General features: G+C 42.0%; 1 protein-coding gene across 11 annotated transcripts in view; it reads right to left on the bottom strand.

Annotated features, from left to right (window-relative positions):
• Positions 1 to 2,023: 2,023 nt before the first annotated feature.
• The window catches only part of FAM114A1 (family with sequence similarity 114 member A1), a 76,023-nt gene continuing 56,687 nt past the window's right edge, over positions 2,024 to 21,359 (bottom strand). For 8 of the 11 annotated variants that reach the window (XM_054485872.2, XM_063664471.1, XM_054485874.2 and 5 more), the window contains 6 exons: positions 18,966 to 19,057; positions 16,683 to 16,844; positions 15,471 to 15,610; positions 12,030 to 12,102; positions 6,783 to 6,836; positions 2,024 to 4,325 (listed from right to left, as the gene is read on the bottom strand). In XM_054485872.2, coding sequence (XP_054341847.1) covers positions 4,224 to 4,325; positions 6,783 to 6,836; positions 12,030 to 12,102; positions 15,471 to 15,610; positions 16,683 to 16,844; positions 18,966 to 19,057 — 623 coding nt within the window. In that variant the 3' untranslated portion in view covers positions 2,024 to 4,223. The remainder of the gene's footprint in view (positions 4,326 to 6,782; positions 6,837 to 12,029; positions 12,103 to 15,470; positions 15,611 to 16,682; positions 16,845 to 18,965; positions 19,058 to 21,359) is intronic. The other 3 variants (XM_054485873.2, XM_063664472.1, XM_063664469.1) reach the window with 1 other exon arrangement.

The raw sequence follows: 21,359 nt of genomic DNA, 5'->3' as shown, positions 1-21,359 counted from the left end.
TACAAAACCAGAGCGAAACTGAAGTTCTAAAATGGATTTTCAGTATGATCTCTTCTGATGAGCCTTTGCAAACATAGTAATTTAAGGCACCAAGTTGAAGCCTGGATCTACGTATCAAAATGTAGGGCACGCTTACTTAGGAGGAAGATCAAAGGGCAGTTTTTACATTATAGAAAAAACTAGCTTGACCCTGAAAAATAATTGCTTTTATAAAAAATTAAATCTTATGAAGTCATGTATTATGATCAACCCCATCTGTTCAACACACACACACACACACACACACACGTTTTTAGGAAAGATGAGAAATTAAATGTTCATTTCAAATTTTTTCTAAATTGCTTCCCTGAGATGTTATATCCTGGACCTCCAGGATGGCTGTGATTGGAATCTGTCTGCCTTTATTTCTAACATGAAAACAGCATGGCCCGCCTGTGCAGAAGGTGACTTCCCAGGTATTTGAGCACCTTGGGGAAGCTAATTTCTACAAACCACAAAGGAACTCTCTTATTTCCCTATTCAGGCCTCTACCTTGTATTCAGCACTTTCCTTTAGCCTGCCCAAGGCTGGAACTTCCTTCAACCCCTTTGAGCCCTCATCTGAAGTCCATAGTTCCTTAGCTGGTATTGCTGAGGCTGTAGCACAACCTCGCTCACCCCTGCCAGGGCCTCAGCTCATCACACTGCTCATTTAGCTATGAGCTTGATGTGCAGCCCAGGGTGACACTCAGAGGAAACAGAGCCTTCTCTTCTCGGTGGGGTATAATATTTAAGCTAAGGCCTATGCTTTAAGATTTGGGACTCAATCTTGCCCTTTCGATCTGTCTGTATCAATACCTGGAAGCAGTTTTTCTTGAACTCATTTTACTTTGATTTTGAGATCCGCTTTTGATGCTTCTTATTTAATAATGCACAGGCACAGGCCTACATTCATTATTTAGACTAGAACTTATTTTGCACTTGATGTTAAGAAAAAACTGGCACGCTTGTTCAGGGTAATTGCATAGAATGAAATGAACGCAATTTATGTAAAGGATTATTGAAGGAATAAAAAACTTCCAAGGTAAGCCTGTTAAATCATTCATTTAGTAACTGACTGACATTTGCACAGATGTGGATCCTGCGCTTTGCCAGATTTTAAAGCAAAGCAAAGAAGCAATTATTTAAAAGTGATGGTGAAAAACAGTATTGTAAGAAATCCTGGAGGGTGGATCTATTTTAAGTGATTATTCTCTCTTAAATAATGTAATTCACAGACTATGGAAGTAGGCCCAGGGAATCATCTCTCAGCCTGTCTTTACCTTAGGCATTCCAGCATTAGAAGATAAGTGCTATGCCAATGACACCAACCACTTCTTTTTGAATAATTATCTCTTATTCTTTTAAACATTTATGTTTCATTTTATCATTAAAGTTTTTCTATGCATGCACTACACAGGTGCAGTTAGGCTTAAAGTCTAAGTCTGGGATTCTAGTTCCTTGAAAAATACTTGTTTCTCTTTTTTTCTCTCTTTTTATTTTTTAAATTGAGATGGCATCTCCCTCTGCCGCCCAGACTGGAGTGCAGTGGTGCATCTTGGCTCACTGCAACCTCTGCTGCCCAGGCTCAAACGATTCTCCTGCCTCAGCCTCCCGAGTAGCTGGGACTACAGGTGCGAGCCACCACATCCAGCTAATTTTTTTGTATTTTTAGCGGAGACGGGGTTTTACCATGTCGGCCAGGCTGGTCTTGAACTCCTGACCTCAGGTAATCCACGCACCTCAGCCTCCCAAAGTGCTGGGATTACAGGTGTGAGCCACTGAGCCCTGCCACTTGTTTCTCTTTTACATTTCCACTTAACATCTAAACCCATCTGATGCAAAAAACAAAACAACAACAACAAAAAACAACAAAAAACTGCTGTGAAAAAATTGTAAATCTAAATCATTTCCTCTGCTCTACACATAAAAAGTCTAAAATTGATGATGAGGTAAATGCAACATTTTCATCAGTTAATCATTCTCTAGACTTAATAACAAAAACATTTCTGGCAATCAGAAAAGGGGAAAAATCTTTAATTGATTTCTCAGGTGATTTTTTTTCCAGGTTGTACATAAAGTGTTCTTATGTTTTCTATTTGGATGTTTCAGTAGACATACAAATGAAATACAGTACATAGACAAATGAAATGCTACTAAGAAGCAGGATGATATTAAAATATCCCTACTTTGCCTGTATGGAACAAAGGCAGTCTACTCCATCGGGGAATCAAAGCAAATGTGAATAAGAGGTTTCCACCTTGCAAAACTGTGAGCTTCGTTTGCCCTGGAGAGAACTACTAGGCAAGGCTTCACATGACAGTGCCTGTAGGGACGTCCACGGCGCTGTGAAGCAGGTGTATTGTATAGAACATGCAGCTGCAATGAAGTCGTAGAGCTCAGGAGAAGCAGCCACTGACAATACCCCTCCTGGCTGCAGGGTCTTCCGTGCAGCCTCCCATGGATCAGTACACCAGTTACTTAAAACACACGTCAGTATTTTCTGTCCTTTAGCAACGATGATGATATTTGCCACCAGCCAGTGTGACCTGTGAAGCGATTTTAAAATGCAGTCCTGGGATTCTACTGTATTGAAACACCTTTGATTTTCTATTTGAATACTTCCAAGCTTTGTAATTATGCCATCATGTGCTCGTGATCATAAGAAATTAATTTTAAACTAAGTATTCTTCAGTATCCCTTTTCATGTATATTTTCATCTCATATATATAGTTTGGGATAAAATAGTGTAAAGAGTATAGGAAAATGCAACAAATTAAAGGGTAGGACATTAAATAAAACATCAATTTACCTTGTTCTTCAAAGTTTTTAAGGTTCAAAAATTTATTGGTATTTTAAGCCAGTGGTCCCCAACCTTTCTGGTGCCAGGGACTGGTTTCATGGAAGACAATTTTTACACGGACTCGGGGTAGCAGGATGGGGGTGGGGGATGGTTTTGGCACGAAACTATTCAACCTCAGATCATGAGGCATTAGATTCATCAGGCATTAGATTCTCATAAGGAGTGCACAACCTAGATCCCTCACATGTGCAGTTTTCACAACAGGCTTCGCGCTCCCACGAGACTCTAACGCTGCTGCTGACCTGACAGGAGGCAGAGCTTAGGCAGTAATGCAAGCTATGGGGAGCAGCTGTAAATACAGATGAAGCTGTGCTCACTCACCCACCGCTCACCCCCTGCTGTGTGGCCTGGTTCCTAACCAGTGCCATGGACTGGTACTGGTCTGTGGCCTGGGGGTGGGGACCCCTGTTTTAAGCAGTTTAAGGATTATTCTCTTTCAGAATATCTACCTCTACTGGGATAAGATCATGTTTCTTTACTGTGAGTACACAGTAGGTGCTCAGTAAATGCTTGTTGCAAGAATGAATGACCGGCTGGGCGCTGTGGCTCAAGCCTGTAATCCTAGCACTTTGGGAGGCCGAGGCGGGCGGATCACGAGGTCAGGAGATCGAGACCATCCTGGCCAACATGGTGAAACCCCGTCTCTACGAAAAATACAAAAAAAAAGTGGCTGGGCGTGGTGGCACACGCCTGTAGTCCCTGCTACTCAGGAGGCTGAGGCAGGAGAATTGCTTGAACCCAGGAGGCGGAAGTTGCAGTGAGCCGAGATTGCGCCAACACACTCCAGCCCGGCGACAGAGTGAGACTCTGTCTCAAAAAAAAAAAAAAAAAAAGAATGACAATATGTTCCTTTTTTTACCATAATAGGTAAAATCTATAAGTAGTGTTATTTTTGCCTGCGACATTTATGTAACAAAACAAAGTTCAGTTTTAGAATTGATTTAAAGTAATACTATAAGAATGGAACATTTAAAGGTTGAAACTTAAAGGATTAAAAAAAAGTCTAAGGTCTGCCCATGAATTTCTAAATATAGCATGCTTAACCAGGAAAATGAACACGAATATTTGTAAATAAATTTCAGGTGAAAGGAAATTTTCAATATAAGCCGTGTAAGTTTAAATTAACATAAAGAAAACACAATTGTTTGTAAAAACAATTATACACATTGAGAGAAATGATAACTCTCTCTAAATTTGCATTCTCAATATTGTCTGTGCAAAATTGCTTGTAGTGTCCTCAAATGGATGTCTGCGGCCAGGTGCACAGAGAACATCCCCTTAAATGGTACATATTGAGGCAAGGCGGCCAGCTGTTTCCTTTAACTAGATGGAGTCTGGCCAGGTCACGGCTGTACTTTCAAACAACTGGTCTGGATATGTGAGACCTGCAGAACAGGCAGCAGCAGCTGGAAAGCATCCTGTATGTACGTCGTGCTGTTGCAGCCCTGCGAGGGGAGAAAAATGAGGTTGAAGGGTTATTTTCATAGTTCAACCTTGACAATGCTTCCAACTGGATAATGTTCCCACTCTTCAACCCACCCCCCGATATTGGATTGTATTTATCTTGCAATATTGGTGCTTAAAGCAAGTGTAAACACATGCTTTTGGATGGGGCATGTCCAGCTCTCAATTATCTATACTAACAGAGAGAATAATTCACTCAAAATGAGGCAAATCATTTTCATGGATTTTTTTTTTGAGAAGGAGTCTTGCTCTGTCACCAGGCTGGAGTGCAGAGGCACGATCTTGGCTCACTGCAACTTCCGCCTCCCAGGTTCAAGCGATTCCCCTGCTTCAGTCTCTCGAGTAGCTGGGACTACAGGCATGCACCACCATGCCCAGGTAATTTGTTTGTATTTTAGTAGAGACAGGGTTTCACCATGTTGGCCAGGATGGTCTTGATCTCCTGACCTCGTATCCGCCCACCTCAGCCTCCCAAAGTGCTGGGATTACAGGCGTGAGCCACTTCTATGGACTTTTAAGATCCATCAGTGTGTGTACTTTCTTGGCCCAGGGTATGTCCTGTCTTATCTATCTCTTTCCCAGATCAACCCTACTGCCCTGAAATAACACAAAAACACTGTATGAAGGAGCTCAGTTTGTCCTACCCTATAGATAGATAAGCAAGAATGGTCAACATAAAGCTAACTGGAGATACTATTGGGCAGTTATTCATGGCAAACTTGAACACTGTTATCCTCCTATGCATGGTACTTTATGTTTGGTTGGGATAGCTGACATTATTATTCCTGTTTTGTGGTGCACTAACACACAGTATTGGATGGAGAGGCCATTTAAAGGTTAGGGTAACTAAAACATGTGAAAACATCTATTGGGGAAATGGAAAAAACATTTGACCTCATATTTCTCATACCTGACACGGTAAGTTAATTTTATGCCTTTTGGGTGGCCAGGGGAGAGATTTTTCTTGTGCCACGTTCTGCCTCTGACTGCCAGGGTTTTCTCTTAGCTATGTCTGTCCCTCCAAGACCTGCCCCTACAGCTCCTATTCCTTCTGGCTGATGCCATCCCACTGTGTGGCCGCATCCTAAACAATAATATTCAGTGCCATCACTTAGTTATTTCTGTACCTTTGTCGTTTTCCTTAACAGTAAGGCACAAGTCCCCAAAACAAGGATATAAATATATAGGTAGCTGAAGGCAGCTGATATGGTTTGGCTGTGTCACCACCCAAATCTCATCTTGAATTTTAAGTCCCACAATTTCCACATGTTGTGGGAGGGACCTGATGGGAGGTAATTGAATCATGGGGGCAGGTCTTTCCCATGCTATTCTCGTGATAGTGAGTAAGTCTCATGAGATCTGATGGTTTTATAAAGGGGAGTTTCTCTGCACAAGCTCTCTTCTCTTGTCTGCAGCCATGTGAGACGTGCCTTTCACCTACCGCCATGACTGTGAGGCCTCCCCAGCCATGTGGAATTGTGAGTCCATTAAATTTCTTTCTTTTGTAAATTGCCCAGTCTCGGGTATGTATTTATCAGCAGCGTGAAATCGGACTAATACAGTAGCCCTCCTGAACTTTTGTAATTTCCAAATTTTGCAATGGACAGCCACTTCAGAAAGCAAAATCCTATGATATATGCATTGCCCATGTTCAAACTTAGCTTGTTAACACCTTGTGCCTTCAGCTGGGTGCCCTGTGGCTGTTACTTATAGTTTAGCCCCTAACAGAAGATTTTCCTCTACCAATCTTCCACCTTTTCTCTACAGGTAGAATACAGTGCCTATGATTCAAGAATGAGAATTCTTCCTGGACCTCTTCTCTTCTCTCTTAGGCTACTGTTTCTGGCAAAGACACAGCAGTGTTGGTTGGGGCAGCTTTATATCAACACAACTGATGCTGCAAAGTCCTAGTGAGTGGGCAGGCCACAGAGTGAGAAGTCACAGAGGATGGTGCCCCTTGTCACTGACTGGGCATAGGCTAAACATTCTCCTTGTCATTGTTGCCAGCTTGGAGATTAGACCCAGCTAAACCAAAGGATATTCTAAATCGAAGGAAGTGCCCATTTTTATGAAAATCACCGATGAGCAAGAACCCCTCACTGCAGCCAATAATCATAGTGTTAAATCTAGTGTCAAATTTGGCAGCAGAAATCTGCTTCTGCTGGAGAAAACAGTGACAGAAATAACGTGCAAGCTTAGCATTTCTTTTTATAATCAGGAATTCTTGAAAATTAGGTATTGTTGCTTCATCAGAGGGTTTACAGCTGGTTGAGCTACACAAATTTACTCAAAAAAGACTTGATGATGAGATCCAGAATTGCAATAACATTTGCCGTGGGGGAGAAAGGCAAAAAAAAAAAAAAAAAAAAAAAAAAAAAAAAAAGTAGTTCTAACATTTACTTTGGTTCAGAAGCACTTTCTCTCCAGAGGCCACTTACCTCTAACAATACACTACTGATCATGGGGTTAAGGACCTCGGCCTTCTTGTTGCTCTGTGGAATCAGAAGTATGAAATTGACAGATTAGGTGCTCATACTACAAGGCTTGCCACGTAAAATGTAATACACTGGCTTTGTTGAGGGATCTCTTGCAGAGGAAGAGGAAGGGAAGCAGAATGCTTCCTACAGACCAGGCTTCATACCTCCTGCACCTTTTTAGTCTCATTTAATTGCAACAGAAATCCTAGGAGGTAGGCAGTTATCATGATAACCCCAATTTAAAGAGGAGAGAATAGGGATCAGAAAGGTTGAGTAACTTGTTTAAGGTCACATAGCTAGAAATTGAAACTGAGACCTTTTTCACTATGTAAATTTTATAACAGGTCTGGGATAAGAGTGAAGGGAGGGAGGTTGAGTTGTGTAGGCACAGTGGATGCTGTCTTTACTTAAAATTTTGATATTTTGATGATCATAATATTTTGGCACTTTTATTTTAAAATATATTTCACTAAAATATCTATCTAGATTCCTGAGGTTTTTTTCTGTTTCCTTTTTGGGCCCCCTTCCATTTTGCAGGTGAGTTAAGTCCCTCACTCACCTAACCTAGTCTAAGCCCTGGTCTACTGCTTTTTTTTTCTTCTTCTTCTTTTAAATGCAAACATAGGAACTTGGTTATAGGCCACCTTCTAGAAGAGCAGCAAAATTAAGACGTTCTTAAATATAACTTGAAAACAGGTCTGCAGATCCACATTTGAAAAATGCAAATATATATAAAGCACAGAGTACAGTGCCTGGTATAAAGCAGGGGCTCAAAAAATGAAAGGCAGGCCAGGTGTTGTGGCTCAAGCCTGCAGTCCAAGCACTTTGAGAGGCCGAGGTGGGTGGATCACCTGAGGTCAGGTGTTTGAGACCAGCCTGGCCAACATGGCGAAACCCTGTCTCTACTAAAAATACAAAAAAATTAGCTGGGCATGGTGGTAAGTGCCTGTAATCCCAGCTACTCAGGAGGCTGAGGCAGGAGAATTGCTTGAACCCAGGAGGTAGTGGTTGCAGTGAGCCGAGATCACACCATTGCACTCCAACCTGGGTGAGAGAGTGAGACTCCGTCTAACAACAACAACAACAAAAAATGAAAGTGAAAGGCAGAGTTGGTATCATTATCTTTGCTTATGCTATCCGTCTATCAATCAATAGTCTTCTCTATCTAAGAGTTCAATCTACTCTTAGACCATAAACCATTAAAGGGATTGGAGAGAGAGAGGAGGCAATCTTAATAAGTCAGCTTCTCTTACAGTACCTGGAAGAGTTCAGAGTAAACAAAGATACATAAATTAAATATATCTTCCCAGAGCAGCCCACTTTCATTGACGTTACTCTACTGAGGGTGAAGTAATGTCTTCCTGGGGAAATCATGATGGAGCCTTGGGAGAAACCTCTTTAAAAACCCAGTCATTTTAGTAAGTAACCAGAAAATCCATTATGGTATTTGCTTTCATGTTTATTTGATTATCAATAAACCTCTAAAATATAATCAAATGAGGGCAATAAGATGACATTGGTTTTCAGAATCAATGAGGTGTGCAAGCAATTTAAATAGAGTCTAGAGAGCAATACACACTCATTAACTTCAAGTTATGAATAATGGCTGCTTTGGAGAACAGAAACACTGACTTGATGTAAATGACTCATCACAGCACAAGATCAGAGGTATTGTTGTGGTGAGATAAAGTCTTTCTAAATTCTATTTTAGATTCAGGTTTTTCTTCCCCATAATGATAACCCGTGTGGTCCCGATTTTGTTCATGCAAACACTTGTACGTGTGTGTGTACATATAAATATATAGAAAAGTTCAAGTGCACAGCCATCTGCTACAGCCTTGCTACATAAAATATGGGCCATGGATCAGGAACATTGTCATCACCTGACTGCTTACTAGAAATACAGAATCTCAGCCTCATCCCAGACCTACTGAATAAGAATCTTCATTTTAACAACATCTCCAATTGATCCATGTGCACCTTAAGTTTGAGAAGCACTGTGCTGGGATACAATATGCAGAAGGAATGGAAAGCAATACCATGAATACTAGTAGGTAAATTAATATTTAACACATATTATGCAAAATATAATACACACAAACATGCACACAGACATTCACACTCTCAAGCCTAAACAAACACAGAGAACCAAAGAGTTGGTATCTATCTGATGTATCTGGTGGATAACAAACTGGGAATTAGGAGATCTACCAAGAGGCTTGAGTGAATCAATTCACCCCTCCGGGCCTCAGTTTCCTCAACTAGTAAACTGTGAAAAGGGTGACAAGAGGGTGCAATAGAGCCTTAGGAACCGGCATCACCAAGGCTATTCCATCTTGATTAAGACCTCACACCTCTCTGCAAGCCTAGTGTTTATATCAAAGTCCATGGACATCAGGTAACTTGGACCACACTGAGGGTGCAAATGCATTTTTCCAGCCTATCATATCAATGAGCTTTCACCTCCCTTGTCATTCTGCTTGTATACAGTGAAGCTCTATTGCTGAAGGCCTGAAATTAGACAAACATAAAAGGTGCCGTTTTACAAAATAGGAGAAGCAGGTCAGATTTCTTGACAGGAGAATGAATAGGCGGTGCGTAGCTCACCCCTTATTCACAGAGTCACTGACACAAGGGTGGGGGACAGGTGTCTTTTTGGGTGATAGCCAGGTCCATGGTTATTTCTCATCTTTTGGGAAATGCCCTTGGCCTGAGGAAGAGGAGGGGGCATGCCCCAGAAGTCAGGTAGGTCTGCAGGTCTGCACAATGAGACACTGTCCCCAGTTGCTGCTGAGTGAAGCCAAGAAGGACATGTGACCCGTGCTGGTGAGCTATTCAAAACTTTTTACCCAGGAACCAGGAATTTGAATGGAAAGACACAGGGTTAGGAACTGCTGTCACTTGAGTCACATTAATAGCAGCACATTAGAGAAAGTATGTGTAGGTCGGGCACGGTGGCTCACACCTGTAATCCCAGCACTTTGGGAGGCCGAGGCAGGTGGAGCACCTGAGGTCAGGAGTTTGAGACCAGCCTGGCCAACATGGTGAAACCGTGTCTGTACTAAAAATACAAAAAAATTAGCTGGGAGTGGTGGCCCATGCCTGTAATCCCAGCTACTCAGGAGGCTGAGGCATGAGAATTGCTTGAACTTGGGAGGCGGACGCTGCAGTGAGCTGAGATCGCTCCACTGCACTCCAGCCTGGGCGACAGAGCGAGACACAGTTTCAAAAATCAAAAAAAAGAGTGTGCATGAGCTCTGGTGCTGGGTCCCCACAGCGGTTCATTTCCCCCACTGCCTTTCATAAAGCCTCCTTTCTGTCTAAATTTTTTAGAATGTGTTTCTGTTGCTTCCTGATGGTTTGAATTGTGTCCCCTGCAAAAAGACATATTGAAGTCCTAACCCCCAGCACGTCAGACTGTGACCTTATTTGGAGATAGGGTTGTTGCTGGTGTGATAAGTTAGGATGAGGTCATATTGGTCATGCTGTAACCCAATAGGCCTGGTGTCCTTATAAGCAGAGGGAAATCTGGACACAGACACACATGGAGGGAAGGTGATGTGGAGGCACAGGGAGAAAGCAGCCATGTCAAGACACAGAGAGAGACTGGAGTTTTGCAGCCACAAGCCAAGGAACACCTGGGGCTACCAGAAGATGGAAGAAGCAAGGAAGAATCCTAGAGGCTTTGGAGAGATCAAGACCCTGATACCATCTTGCTTTCAGATGTCTAGCCTCCAGAACCACGAGAAAATAACCCAGTTTATGGTACTTTGTTAGAGCAGCCCTAGGAAACTAATATACTTGAAACCAAGAAAACAACCTGATTAGAATAGGAAGTAAACCTGCTGTTTCTCATGGAGAACATCATTAGACTTTGAATCCAGGGTTTTAAAGGGAAAAAACAGGAAGGTGAAAGGCAATATTTTCCACTTTTCTCTGGGCCCACTGAGGTGAAGCTATATAACATGACTGATTTCCAAAGAAAATAACCAGAGGCCACACCTCCAAGTGAATGCTGAGCCTTTCAGACTTGTTACCCTGAGAATAGAAGCACTTGAGCCAATCAGTAACATTTTTTTCTTTTGGTTAAAGTCAAGTGCGACAATGAAGCAAAGAAAACTCTTATCTCTGCCGGGCGCGGTGGCTTATGCCTGTAATCAGCAGTTTGGGAGGCCGAGGCCGGTGGATCACTAGGTCAGGAGTTTAAGTCCAGCCTGGCCTACATGGTGAACCCCGTCTCTACTAAAAATACAAAAATTAGCTGGGCGTGGTGGCGTGTGCCTGTAATCCCAGCTATTTTGTAGGCTGAGGCAGGAGAATCGCTTCAACACAGGAGGTGGAGACTGCGGTGAGCCGAGATTGTGCCACTGCACTCCAGGCTGGGCGACAGGGCAAGACTCAGTCTCAAAAAAAAAAAAAGAAAAAGAAGAAGAAAACTCTTATCTTGCATGGCTTATAAAGTAGGCTCTGAGGGCAACAGTGAATGAGAATATTCAAAATTAATAATTTTAACAGAGATTCTGAATTACATGTATCACAGATATTAAGTAATAGAAGGAACTTTCATCTGACACTTCTTTAAAAAAAAAACAAACAGGCCGGGCATGGTGGCCCATGCCTGTAATCCCAGCACTTTGCTGGGCCGAGGCGGGCGGATCACAAGGTCAGGAGATCGAGACCATCCTGGCTAACACGGTGAAACCCCGTCTCTACTAAAAATACAAAAAAATTAGCTGGGTGTGGTGGCAGGCACCTGTAGTCCCAGCTACTTGGGAGGCTGAGGCAGGAGAATGGCGTGAGCCCGGGAGGCGGAACTTGCAGTGAGCGGAGATCGTGTCACTGCATGCCAGCCTGGGCACCAGAGCAAAACTCTGTCTCAAAAAAAAAAAAACAAAAAACCAAAAACCAAAAAACAAACAAACAAAAAAAACCCCAAAGAAAATGAGGCCCACAGAAGTTTGAAAACTCACTCACCCAACATCTTGTAAGACTGAAATGGCAGATTCAAGGCTAGAACCCAGTCGGGAGAGTCCTAAGCTGCCTGTCCTTAGAGAAGTTGCTCTTGGCCTGACTTTAGCTTACATCATGGCATAGATTCAGTTTTATGGAGCTACTAAAGAAGGCGCTGCATCTCCACATTTCCTCACAGCCCCTCACAGACATACTTCCCTTAAAAAAGGTGAAAAAAAATCAAGACTGTAATCTTACCCCAACAGTGGTTAAAGAATTCGTAAACTTCTTTGATAAGGAGGCCACTTCATTGCACATTGCAGTAGTTAATCTGAAAGAAGAAAAAAAAAAAGGCTTGGATGTTTTCAATAAGGTAAAATAATTTAACTGTCATGACCATTTCTGATACTAATTCAGTATGATGTTTAAAAGAATGCCACACACGCCTGAAGATGCTCTACAGAAATGTGCAGTCAGACGGTTTTTCTTAATCATCTTCCATGATTCGCAATCACAGTTTAATCTAATCCTGGTTTTCTTTCCATGCTTAATTAAAGAATAATCATCCAACTCACTTGACCTCTTTTAGAATCAAAACCATGTGCAGGAAAATACCAGGCTTGAGCTCCACATGTGTAGAGGTATACACTCTGGCCAGATGGCTGGTTTCCAGCTTTTTGGTCATTTCAAAATAATCATGAACATTCACTGAGGCACTATGTTAAGCACTTTTGTGTGCCTAATCATATTTAATCCTCAGAGTGACCTTATGGGTTATATTATTATTTCCATTTTATATAGATGGAAAATTGGACATTTAAGAAAGTTAGGTGGCACAGTGGCTCACGTCTGTAATCTCAGCACTTTGGGAGGCCGAGGTGGGTAGATCACCGGAGGTCAGGAGTTCAAGACCAGTCTGACCAGCATAGTGAAACCCTGTCTCTACCAAAAATACCAAAAAATTATCTGGGCATGGTGGCATGTGCCTGTAATCTCAGCTACTTGGGAGGCTGAGGCAGGAAAATCACTTGAAGCCAGGAGGTGGAGGTTGCAGTGAGCCGAGATCACGCCATTTGCACTCCAGCCTGGGCAACAAGAGCAAAACTCCATCTCAAAAAAAAAAAAAAAAAGTAAGAAAATTAGGTAACCTTTTTAGGACATGCAGGAGAGGAGGGATTCAAGCTCAGGTGTCTCTGGATAGTTTGATCATGTTCTTATTATATGCTTCAAAATAAAGATCCTGTAGAATATGTAGAATATGTTTTTAATACTGACATCAAAATTCCGAGTTTATGCTAGGCATTCCACTTCTAGAACTTTATCCCAAGAAAATAATGCAAGATACACACAAATATTTAATGAAAACAACATTTATCCTAACACTATGGATGATGACAAAAACTGAAAACAATCTGATTATCTAATAATGTAGGTAATGTCTGATATTTTTCCATCAGTTAGTGCATACAGCACTCATGAATAGTGATTAAAATGCTATGGGAAAAACGATAACCCCAACTTAAGAATCTTATATGTTAAAATATCTAGTGAAGTCGGTAGAGGTAAGTTTTGCTTTGATAAAAGAGGCCTTATCTAATATATACAGGTTTTATGAGCTATATCCACCCATCCATCCATCCATCCATCCATCCACCCACCCACCCATCCATCCAAAACTTGTCTGCAGAAAGGGTCAAGAGTAAAGCCAGGAGATATCCCAGAGCCATTCAGTCTATGTTGTTGGGCAGGTGGGTGGGGACGCACTTATTGTACAGACAAGGCAGGGACTGGGTGCAGCTTGGTAAGGTCAGGACAATCAGGGCTGGGAATCAGAAAGGAGCAAAGAGTAAGGTCATTTTCCATACCTAGGGGCTTCTGAACTTTGGCCCTTTTCTTTCCAATTAGTACTGCAAAGATAAACCAGTACCTACAGATTGCCCTCAGCATTTTCAACTTCCCTGACTTTGTCCTTTCCTCTTCCTTCTAAATGTTTAGGCAAGTGCATATTCTTTCTAGGAATATTAAGGTGGGGATTCTGTGGTTCTCATAATAACTTTGATTTTTATATTCTTAGATATGGAAATCCAGACTAGATGACAGATCTTTACAAGTGAGGAAAAATGCCGCCAGTACAAAGACACTAATGCTGACTTTTTGGAAGATCTTTCCACTAAAAACTTACTCCCCAACCAAAAATGGCAAAGCAGTAATAAGCAAAGACTAGTTGGCTAGCAAACTGGGTGTGCTGAGACCTGTGTGTGTCCATCCCTGGATATTTTCAGGGGTTCTATTTTGGCTCCTGTGTCTGTCTAATAACATGAGGGTACTTAGGCCTATGTTAATTTTCCACATCACAGTATACAGTCATGTGTATAAAAGTTAAAGGCTTATTTTTCAGTTCCATATCAACTATTTTCATGAATGCTCCATATCAACTATTTTCGTGTATATTCACTAGATTGCATATTCATATATGTTACATATATATTTTAATTTTATTTAATAAACTAATGATAATAGCTATTGTTTATTGAAGAACATGATATAGGACAACACATATGTGCACACATACAACCCACAGGGAACTGGTTAATATTAGTGACCATCATCACCGGAGTTCAGAACATGGAGACCTGGTATAAGTCCCCAGGAGCAGTGGAGTGTATTTGCTTATTCTGTGAATCTAGCTAGAAGTTACATTAAAGTGTCCTTTCTCTATTCATATATATGTTGAAAATGTAATTACCCTCAAAAGGTTTTACTTCTAAGACTTTGATCTATTAAATAAGCACTTCCATGCCTCATGCAATGATTTAGTGTGTTTTCCCTTAAATCTCTTCATAAATAATTCCTAGAATGGCTAGTTAAGTCTTCTTCTTGCTAACATAATGCATTTGTTAAAGAAATCCTTATTTCTGGCTGGGCGTGGTGGCTCACGACTGTAATCCTAGCACTTTGGGAGGCCAAGGCGGGCAGATCACAAAGTCAAGAGATGGAGACCATCCTGGCCAACATGGTGAAAACCCGTCTCTACTAAAAATACAAAAATTAGCTGGATGTGGTGGTGCGTGCCTGTAATCCCAGCTACTCGAGAGGCTGAGGCAGGAGAATCGCTTGAAACTGGGAGGCAGAGGTTGCAGTGAGTTGAGATTGTAGCACTGTACTCCAACCTGGTGACAGAGCGAGACTCTGTCTCCAAAAAAAAAAGAAAAAAATCCTTATTTCTTAAGATGACCATAGAACAATAGAATTGGTTGACTTGAAATTTGAATCTTTGGCCAGGTATGGTAGCTCATGCCTGTAATCATAGCAATTTAGGAGGCTGAGGCAGGAGGATTGCTTGAGCTCAGGAGTTTGAGACCAGCCTGGGCAACACAGCCAGGCCTGGTCTCTGCAATTAATTAAAAAATTAGCTGGATGTGGTGGCATGCACCTGTGGTCCCAACTCCTGGGGAGACTGAGGCGGGAGGGGTCAGGTGAGCCCAGGAGTTTGGGGCTGCAGTGAGTCATGATCATGCCATTGCACTCCAGTCTGGGTGACAGAGCAAGATTCCATCTCAACAAAACAAAAAACAAAAACAAACAAAAAGTAATCTGAATCTTTTAGTGGCTTAGAGGGTGTGGGTGTGTATGTGTGTATCAGAATGGTACCTATATATAAAACTGGGAAAGTAAGAATTTAAAGTAACATTTATTTACTTTATTAGAACTTTTGCTTGGTCCTGAGCTGGTTTTTCCTCTTCTTGTCCATGAAGAATTAATTCTGCTACTTTATGAAGCTGCTCAATACAGCGTGCTGTTACCTCTGCCAGACTCTCAATGGACAACATGTATACTTCCTGAAATGAATAAACACAAGCAAGAAATTTTTTACTGAGCAGATGCTTTTTTAAAAAAATGCTGTGACATTAGAGGTGATATAATTCTCTCAAAAATACCCCAAATATAACACGAAATAGTTAACCTGACGATTACGAGCATATCTAAGACTTTAAGTGTAATGTTGTCAGGAAGGGCTGTAAGGCCCCCAGGGATGTGGCAAGTCTGTTCACAGCTGCATCCCCAGTGCTTACAGCAATGCTGGGTACAAAACAGGCAGGTGCTAAAGAAGGTGTGTGGAAGGCCGGCTGAATGAACAGAGCTCAATGGATATTTTTCCTTACAGTGATCTAATCACTGCAACCTCCACCTCCCGGGTTTAAGCAATTCTCACACCTCAGCCTCCCAAGTAGCTGAGAGTACAGGCACACGCCACCACGCCCTGCTAATTATTATTATTATTATTATTATTATTTTGTATTTTTAGTAGAGACGGGGTTTCACCATGTTGGCCAGGCTGGTCTCAAACTCCTGACCTCAGGTGATCCACCTGCCTTGGCCTCCCAAAGTGCTGGGATTACAGGCACGAGTCACCGTGCCCGGCCAAAAAGTTACTTTCTTTAAAATTAAAAGTCAGTGTGAGATGAAGTTACTACAAATTCCTTTATTGAACATAGGCAGGATATAAATTATGCACACATAAATTTATTAAATTACAGAATAAAAGCTATGGCAGTGAATTTTTTTAAAGGCTTCAATTACCTCATTAGTTATGGGGCATAAAGACATTTTATAGTAACACATTTGCATATAAGATGAAATTCTACTATAAAGGTAAATCAACTATGTTCCTAAAGATTTTTGTCCCTTTAAACTATAATTGTAAAGCTATGGAGAAAAGTGACAAAATCTGTGTTAAACAATGAATTATCTTGGCATAGAGAAATTTCAGTGTTTATTGCATTCCTACTTATATTTCTATAATATGAAACAAATGAAAAAGAAATGGCCTCTCCTCAATTAAAATTAAGCTGCTAATAAAATGAACACACTCTTATTACCTTGTAAGTAGACAATCTAGCATAAATATACCTCTATGGTCTTAGTTCTCTTTTCCTCCTTTTTGTCTTCTTGAGGGTCTTGAGATTTCTCTTCCTTTTCTTCCTTCTTTGTTTCTTCTTCGGACACTTTTGCCACATCTACTGACACCACAGTTTGATCCTCTTCCACCCAGTCATGAGCTCTCTTCATGGCCTACAGAGGTCCCCAACCAAACAATCCTTTTATGGTGCAAATATGGAAACTAAGCCATTCCAACCCCAAGACTAGAATCAAGTGTCTCTAAGCCTTCAAGAATGGATCTCTGTATGTTTGGGGGATGACGGGGCAATTTTTCAACCCCCTAAAAAGATAACCTTGTTGTTGCTTTCTGGTAAATATAAAGTAGAAAAGAGGGACAGAACAGAAGGTATGGAAAGAACAATGCAGGCCTGAGGACTCTTTAAAAAGCATTTAAAAATGATATTCAGATAAGAATAAAAATGACAGTCACACTGAGAAATCTATAGTATATTTTTCACTTTTCATCACCATTTATAAAAGAATAATAGTATTTTAAAAAATACATGTGAGAAATTGAGCCATGGGGCCGCGGCTACAGCAAATGTCCTCATCTGATATATCTCAGGAAGCTCTTCATGTTTCATGAACCTAATAATGTATCATGCTGGGAAGGTGAAGAAGGGCTCTGCGTTTCCTGATTCATGACAGGTCTTCCACCCTCAAGGGGGAGAAGAGAAGCGCTGCTGGAAAGGTCTGGTGCTGCTCTGTGTCTAGTTTAATTTCACATGAGTGCAGTTTACGCACTCTGTGCCCTGCAAAATCATGGCTAAATTAAACAATCAGAAACCTCCTCCCCTGCCTGTTATTCCCTGAATTTAGAATGAAGGGGCAGACTCACTCCAATTTTATCATTACAGTTTAAGCTGTTTGCTTAAGTAAAAGTTGTTTTGGAGCTTACACTAAACTTACTTCCCACCTTAAATCTTACACGCCAAAGTTAAAAATATCAGAGTGTTGAATGGTAAGTTAACAGCAAGAAGATCTCGGGAGAGAAAACCCAACGAAACTGTCCCCATTGTGTCCTCTATTACAGACAAAGATTTAACCCTAAGCAAATAAGCCAGTGGAATCTCAGAGCCACCACCTCTGAGCGGTGGCAGGTGCTGCACGGAGATGAATGAGGCAATTTCCCACTGTGTTCAAGTCACTGACCTGCCAGAATCAGTGACCCCTATCAGAGATAAAGAAATTACTCATCTCACCTCCTCATTCTGCCCTTTTCCTCACCCAGCTGGATAAGTGAGTACCTATGTAAACTACTGCTTGCTAAAAAGAAGAAAGAAAGAAAGAGAGAGAGAGAGAATGGAAAAACATCACGCAGTTTTAAGTAATTAATGATCACGGCCTCTACAGAAACTTCACAGCAAGACCTTGTGCTAACTTGCAAAACACACTGTGGTATTATTAGAGGAACCCAGATTGCTAAAGCTGGAATGGTCTTAGACATGATGAAGCCCCTGTGCTCCAGGTGGGAGGAACTGTGGGGTTTACCTGGCTGACGTGCCTCTCTCTACCTAATTCTGGCATGTTTCTTTAGAAGGCGGGCGGGGGTGAAATTTGAAAAAAGCCTCTTGGTGATTCCGCACCCTTTTTCCCTGCCCTAACCTGATGATAACTACTGCTCCGACATAACATTCTATTTTGCCATGAAAAGCTAAGTGACTTATTCAAGGTCACAAGGTAATTACTAGTAAAATTACAACTAAAATGCAGATCTCATAACACAGTCTAGCATGTTCTCCACCACCACATTCCATTAGGTTACCTCCTCAAATCTTTTCGTTTTTTTCCTTTTTTTTAAATTTGAGACAGAGTCTCACTCTGTCACCTAGGCTGGAGTGCTGTGGCACAATCTCAGCTCACTGCAACCTTGGCCTCCTGGGTTCAAGCAATTCTCTTGCCTCAGTCTCCCAAGTAGCTGGGATTACAGGCATGCGCCGCCACACTCAGCTAATTTTTGTATTTTAGTAGAGACGGGGTTTCACCATGTTGGCCACGCTGGTCTCAAACTCCTGACCTCAGGTGATCCACGTGCCTCAGCCTCCCAAAGTGCTGGGATTACAGGCGTGAGCCACTGTGCCCAGCCCCTCCTTAAATCTTAATTACTGACCTCGAACTCCTCTTCTGGCACTATGCCATATAAGATTTGGGGGTTTTCCATTTCAGGTGCATCTCTGGAACTTTACAACAGAGACTCTCCCCTGCACTTTTTTTTTTTTTTAAACCAGAAACTATAAATCAGACAGTGCTGACCTTATTGAGTTTGTCAGGTGTGGCCGCCACATGTAATTCAAAGAGAAGCTCTGTAAGCATGCGAGCAAATTCTTCTCCCTTTTCTTCTAAGCCTAGAAATAGAACACGACAGAAGAAGCATGATTTATTTTTCATCCTTCAGGATGTGGCAGCTCCCCCAACATTACAGCCTGCAGTTGGGGTAGACTAAATGGAGGTTGCAGCAGCCTGCCCGCCAGCCGCCGGGCAAAGATGAATGTCTTCCATTCATGAGCATGGCAGTGAGGCAGCAGATGCATCCGGGTGCAGGGCCGCTGAAGTCTTGCTGTTTGGCAGCTCCAGCAGGGACACTCCCAAGCCAACCCAAAGGCAACAAGAGGTCAGGGAGGGACCTCACTTGTCTTGTTCACAGCTATAGGTGGTCAGCAGCTATTTGCTGAAAGAAAGACTGGGATGAACAAAGGCATGACCCTTCTCAGGCCTAAGGGACCTGGGACAACATCATATTTATGACTTTGATATTGTTATGCTTAGCATTGCAACCCTAATGATACCCGGGTGCCCTTTTATGTCCACAGAGCCACAGTGCTGAATAAACCAAATTAGTCTCAACCATCTCTCTGGAGAAATTTCCCAAGGTTCCCTAGGATGCCTGGCTGGTCCTACAATATTTCTTAATGATCTGTCTTCTTTTCACCCTGGAAGCTACTGAGGGACAGAGACAGTATTTCTTCTGCTCACTCTTGAATCCTAGAGCATCTAACACACTACCTCACATATCATAGGTGCCAAAATGAATATTTGCAGAATAATTTATTAATATATTGCCTAATATATAATAATATGATATATTAATATACATAACAGATAGTATACATATTAAAATATCATATATCATAAAATAAAAAAATTAGGATCATTGTGGGCAATAAAGAGATTGTTAAAGGTTACAATCTTATTTTTCTCTTTTAAAGTATCTCCAAGGCCATGCCATTTTTAACAGTTCTGAAAGGTGCCAAAGAATGGATTCCACATGGATTTATTACCAGTGTGGGGGAGAATAAAAGCATCATTTATCTCACCTGACTACATGATCTCAGAACTCTCTAAGAAGAAAATACTGTGGTTTATGCCAGTGGGGGAAGGCAGAGCCTTGAAGAGGGGACTAAGCCATGTGAGAAACACTGCATCCAGCCCTTGTCTGGAGATGCTATTTTCCGTTTTATGGACAAAATGGTTGATCTGCAGCCCATGAAGATAGCCTGGTGTAGCTTGTAGGTATTTATTCAAAACATTTGGCTTAGATCCACTTATTATTACCTATAACTCATATATTCTCATGAGGGAAACAGATCAATAATGAAAACAGATAAGTAGTCCGGGCACGGTGGCTCACGCCTATAATCCCAGCATTTTGGGAGGCCGAGGTGGGTGGATCATGAGGTCAGGAGTTTGAGACCAGCCTGGCCAAGATGGTGAAACCCCGTCTCTACTAAAAATACAAAAATTAGCCAGGCACGGAGGCGGGCGCCTGTAATCCCAGCTACTCGGGAGGCTGAGGCAGGAGAATCACCTAAACCTGGGAGGCAGAGGCTGCAGTGAGCTGAGATCGTGCCACTGCACTCTAGCCTGGGTGATAGAGCAAGACTCTGTCTCAAAAAACAAAGCAAAACAAAACAGATAAGTAAATAACAACAACGTCAAGGGATATGTTTTATGGAGAAGTATAAACAGGGCTAGCTGGGGTTTAGGAGTTTTAAATAGGAGGTGCTGTGGTCTGAATGCCCCTGTACTCTCCAGATTAATATTTTGAAACCTAATGCCAATGTGATGATAATAGGAGGTGAGGCTTTGGGGGTGTGATTAGATCATGAAGTGGGGAGCCCCCCATAAACAGGATTAGTGCCCTAATAAAAGAGGCCCCAGGGAGCTAGCTGGTCCCTTCTACCATGTAAAGACACAGCTAGAAGGCACCATCTGTGAACCAGAGATCAGGAGCCCTCATTAGACACAGAATCTGCCAGCACTTTGAGCTTCGACTTTACAGTCTCCAAAACTGTGAGAAATAGATTTCTGTTGTTTATAAGCCACATAGTCTATGGTATTTTGATATAGCAACCTGAAGGGACTAAGACAGGAGGGAAGCTAACTAAGAAGGTGACATTTGAGTAATGTGCTAGAGGAGGAGAGCAATGAGCCAGCTACAAGATGTCATGGGGAAGAGGCTTCCAGCAGCAGCGCAGCAAGAGTACAGTCCAGGAGGGAGTATGCCCGGTTCGTCCATGGGAGCAGCAAGGGCGTCAGCGTGGCTGCAGCAGAGTGAGGCGGGTGCGTGCAGGGAGGAGGCAGAGACGGCTGTCTTTGCTCATAACAACGCCTCAACAAGCAAATCATTTTAACCCAAAGAGGTAAGTG

Source organism: Pongo pygmaeus, chromosome 3, assembly GCF_028885625.2.
Source record: "Pongo pygmaeus isolate AG05252 chromosome 3, NHGRI_mPonPyg2-v2.0_pri, whole genome shotgun sequence".
NCBI classification, from domain to species: Eukaryota; Metazoa; Chordata; class Mammalia; order Primates; family Hominidae; genus Pongo; species Pongo pygmaeus.
This window is presented reverse-complemented; position numbering and strand designations above follow the sequence as displayed.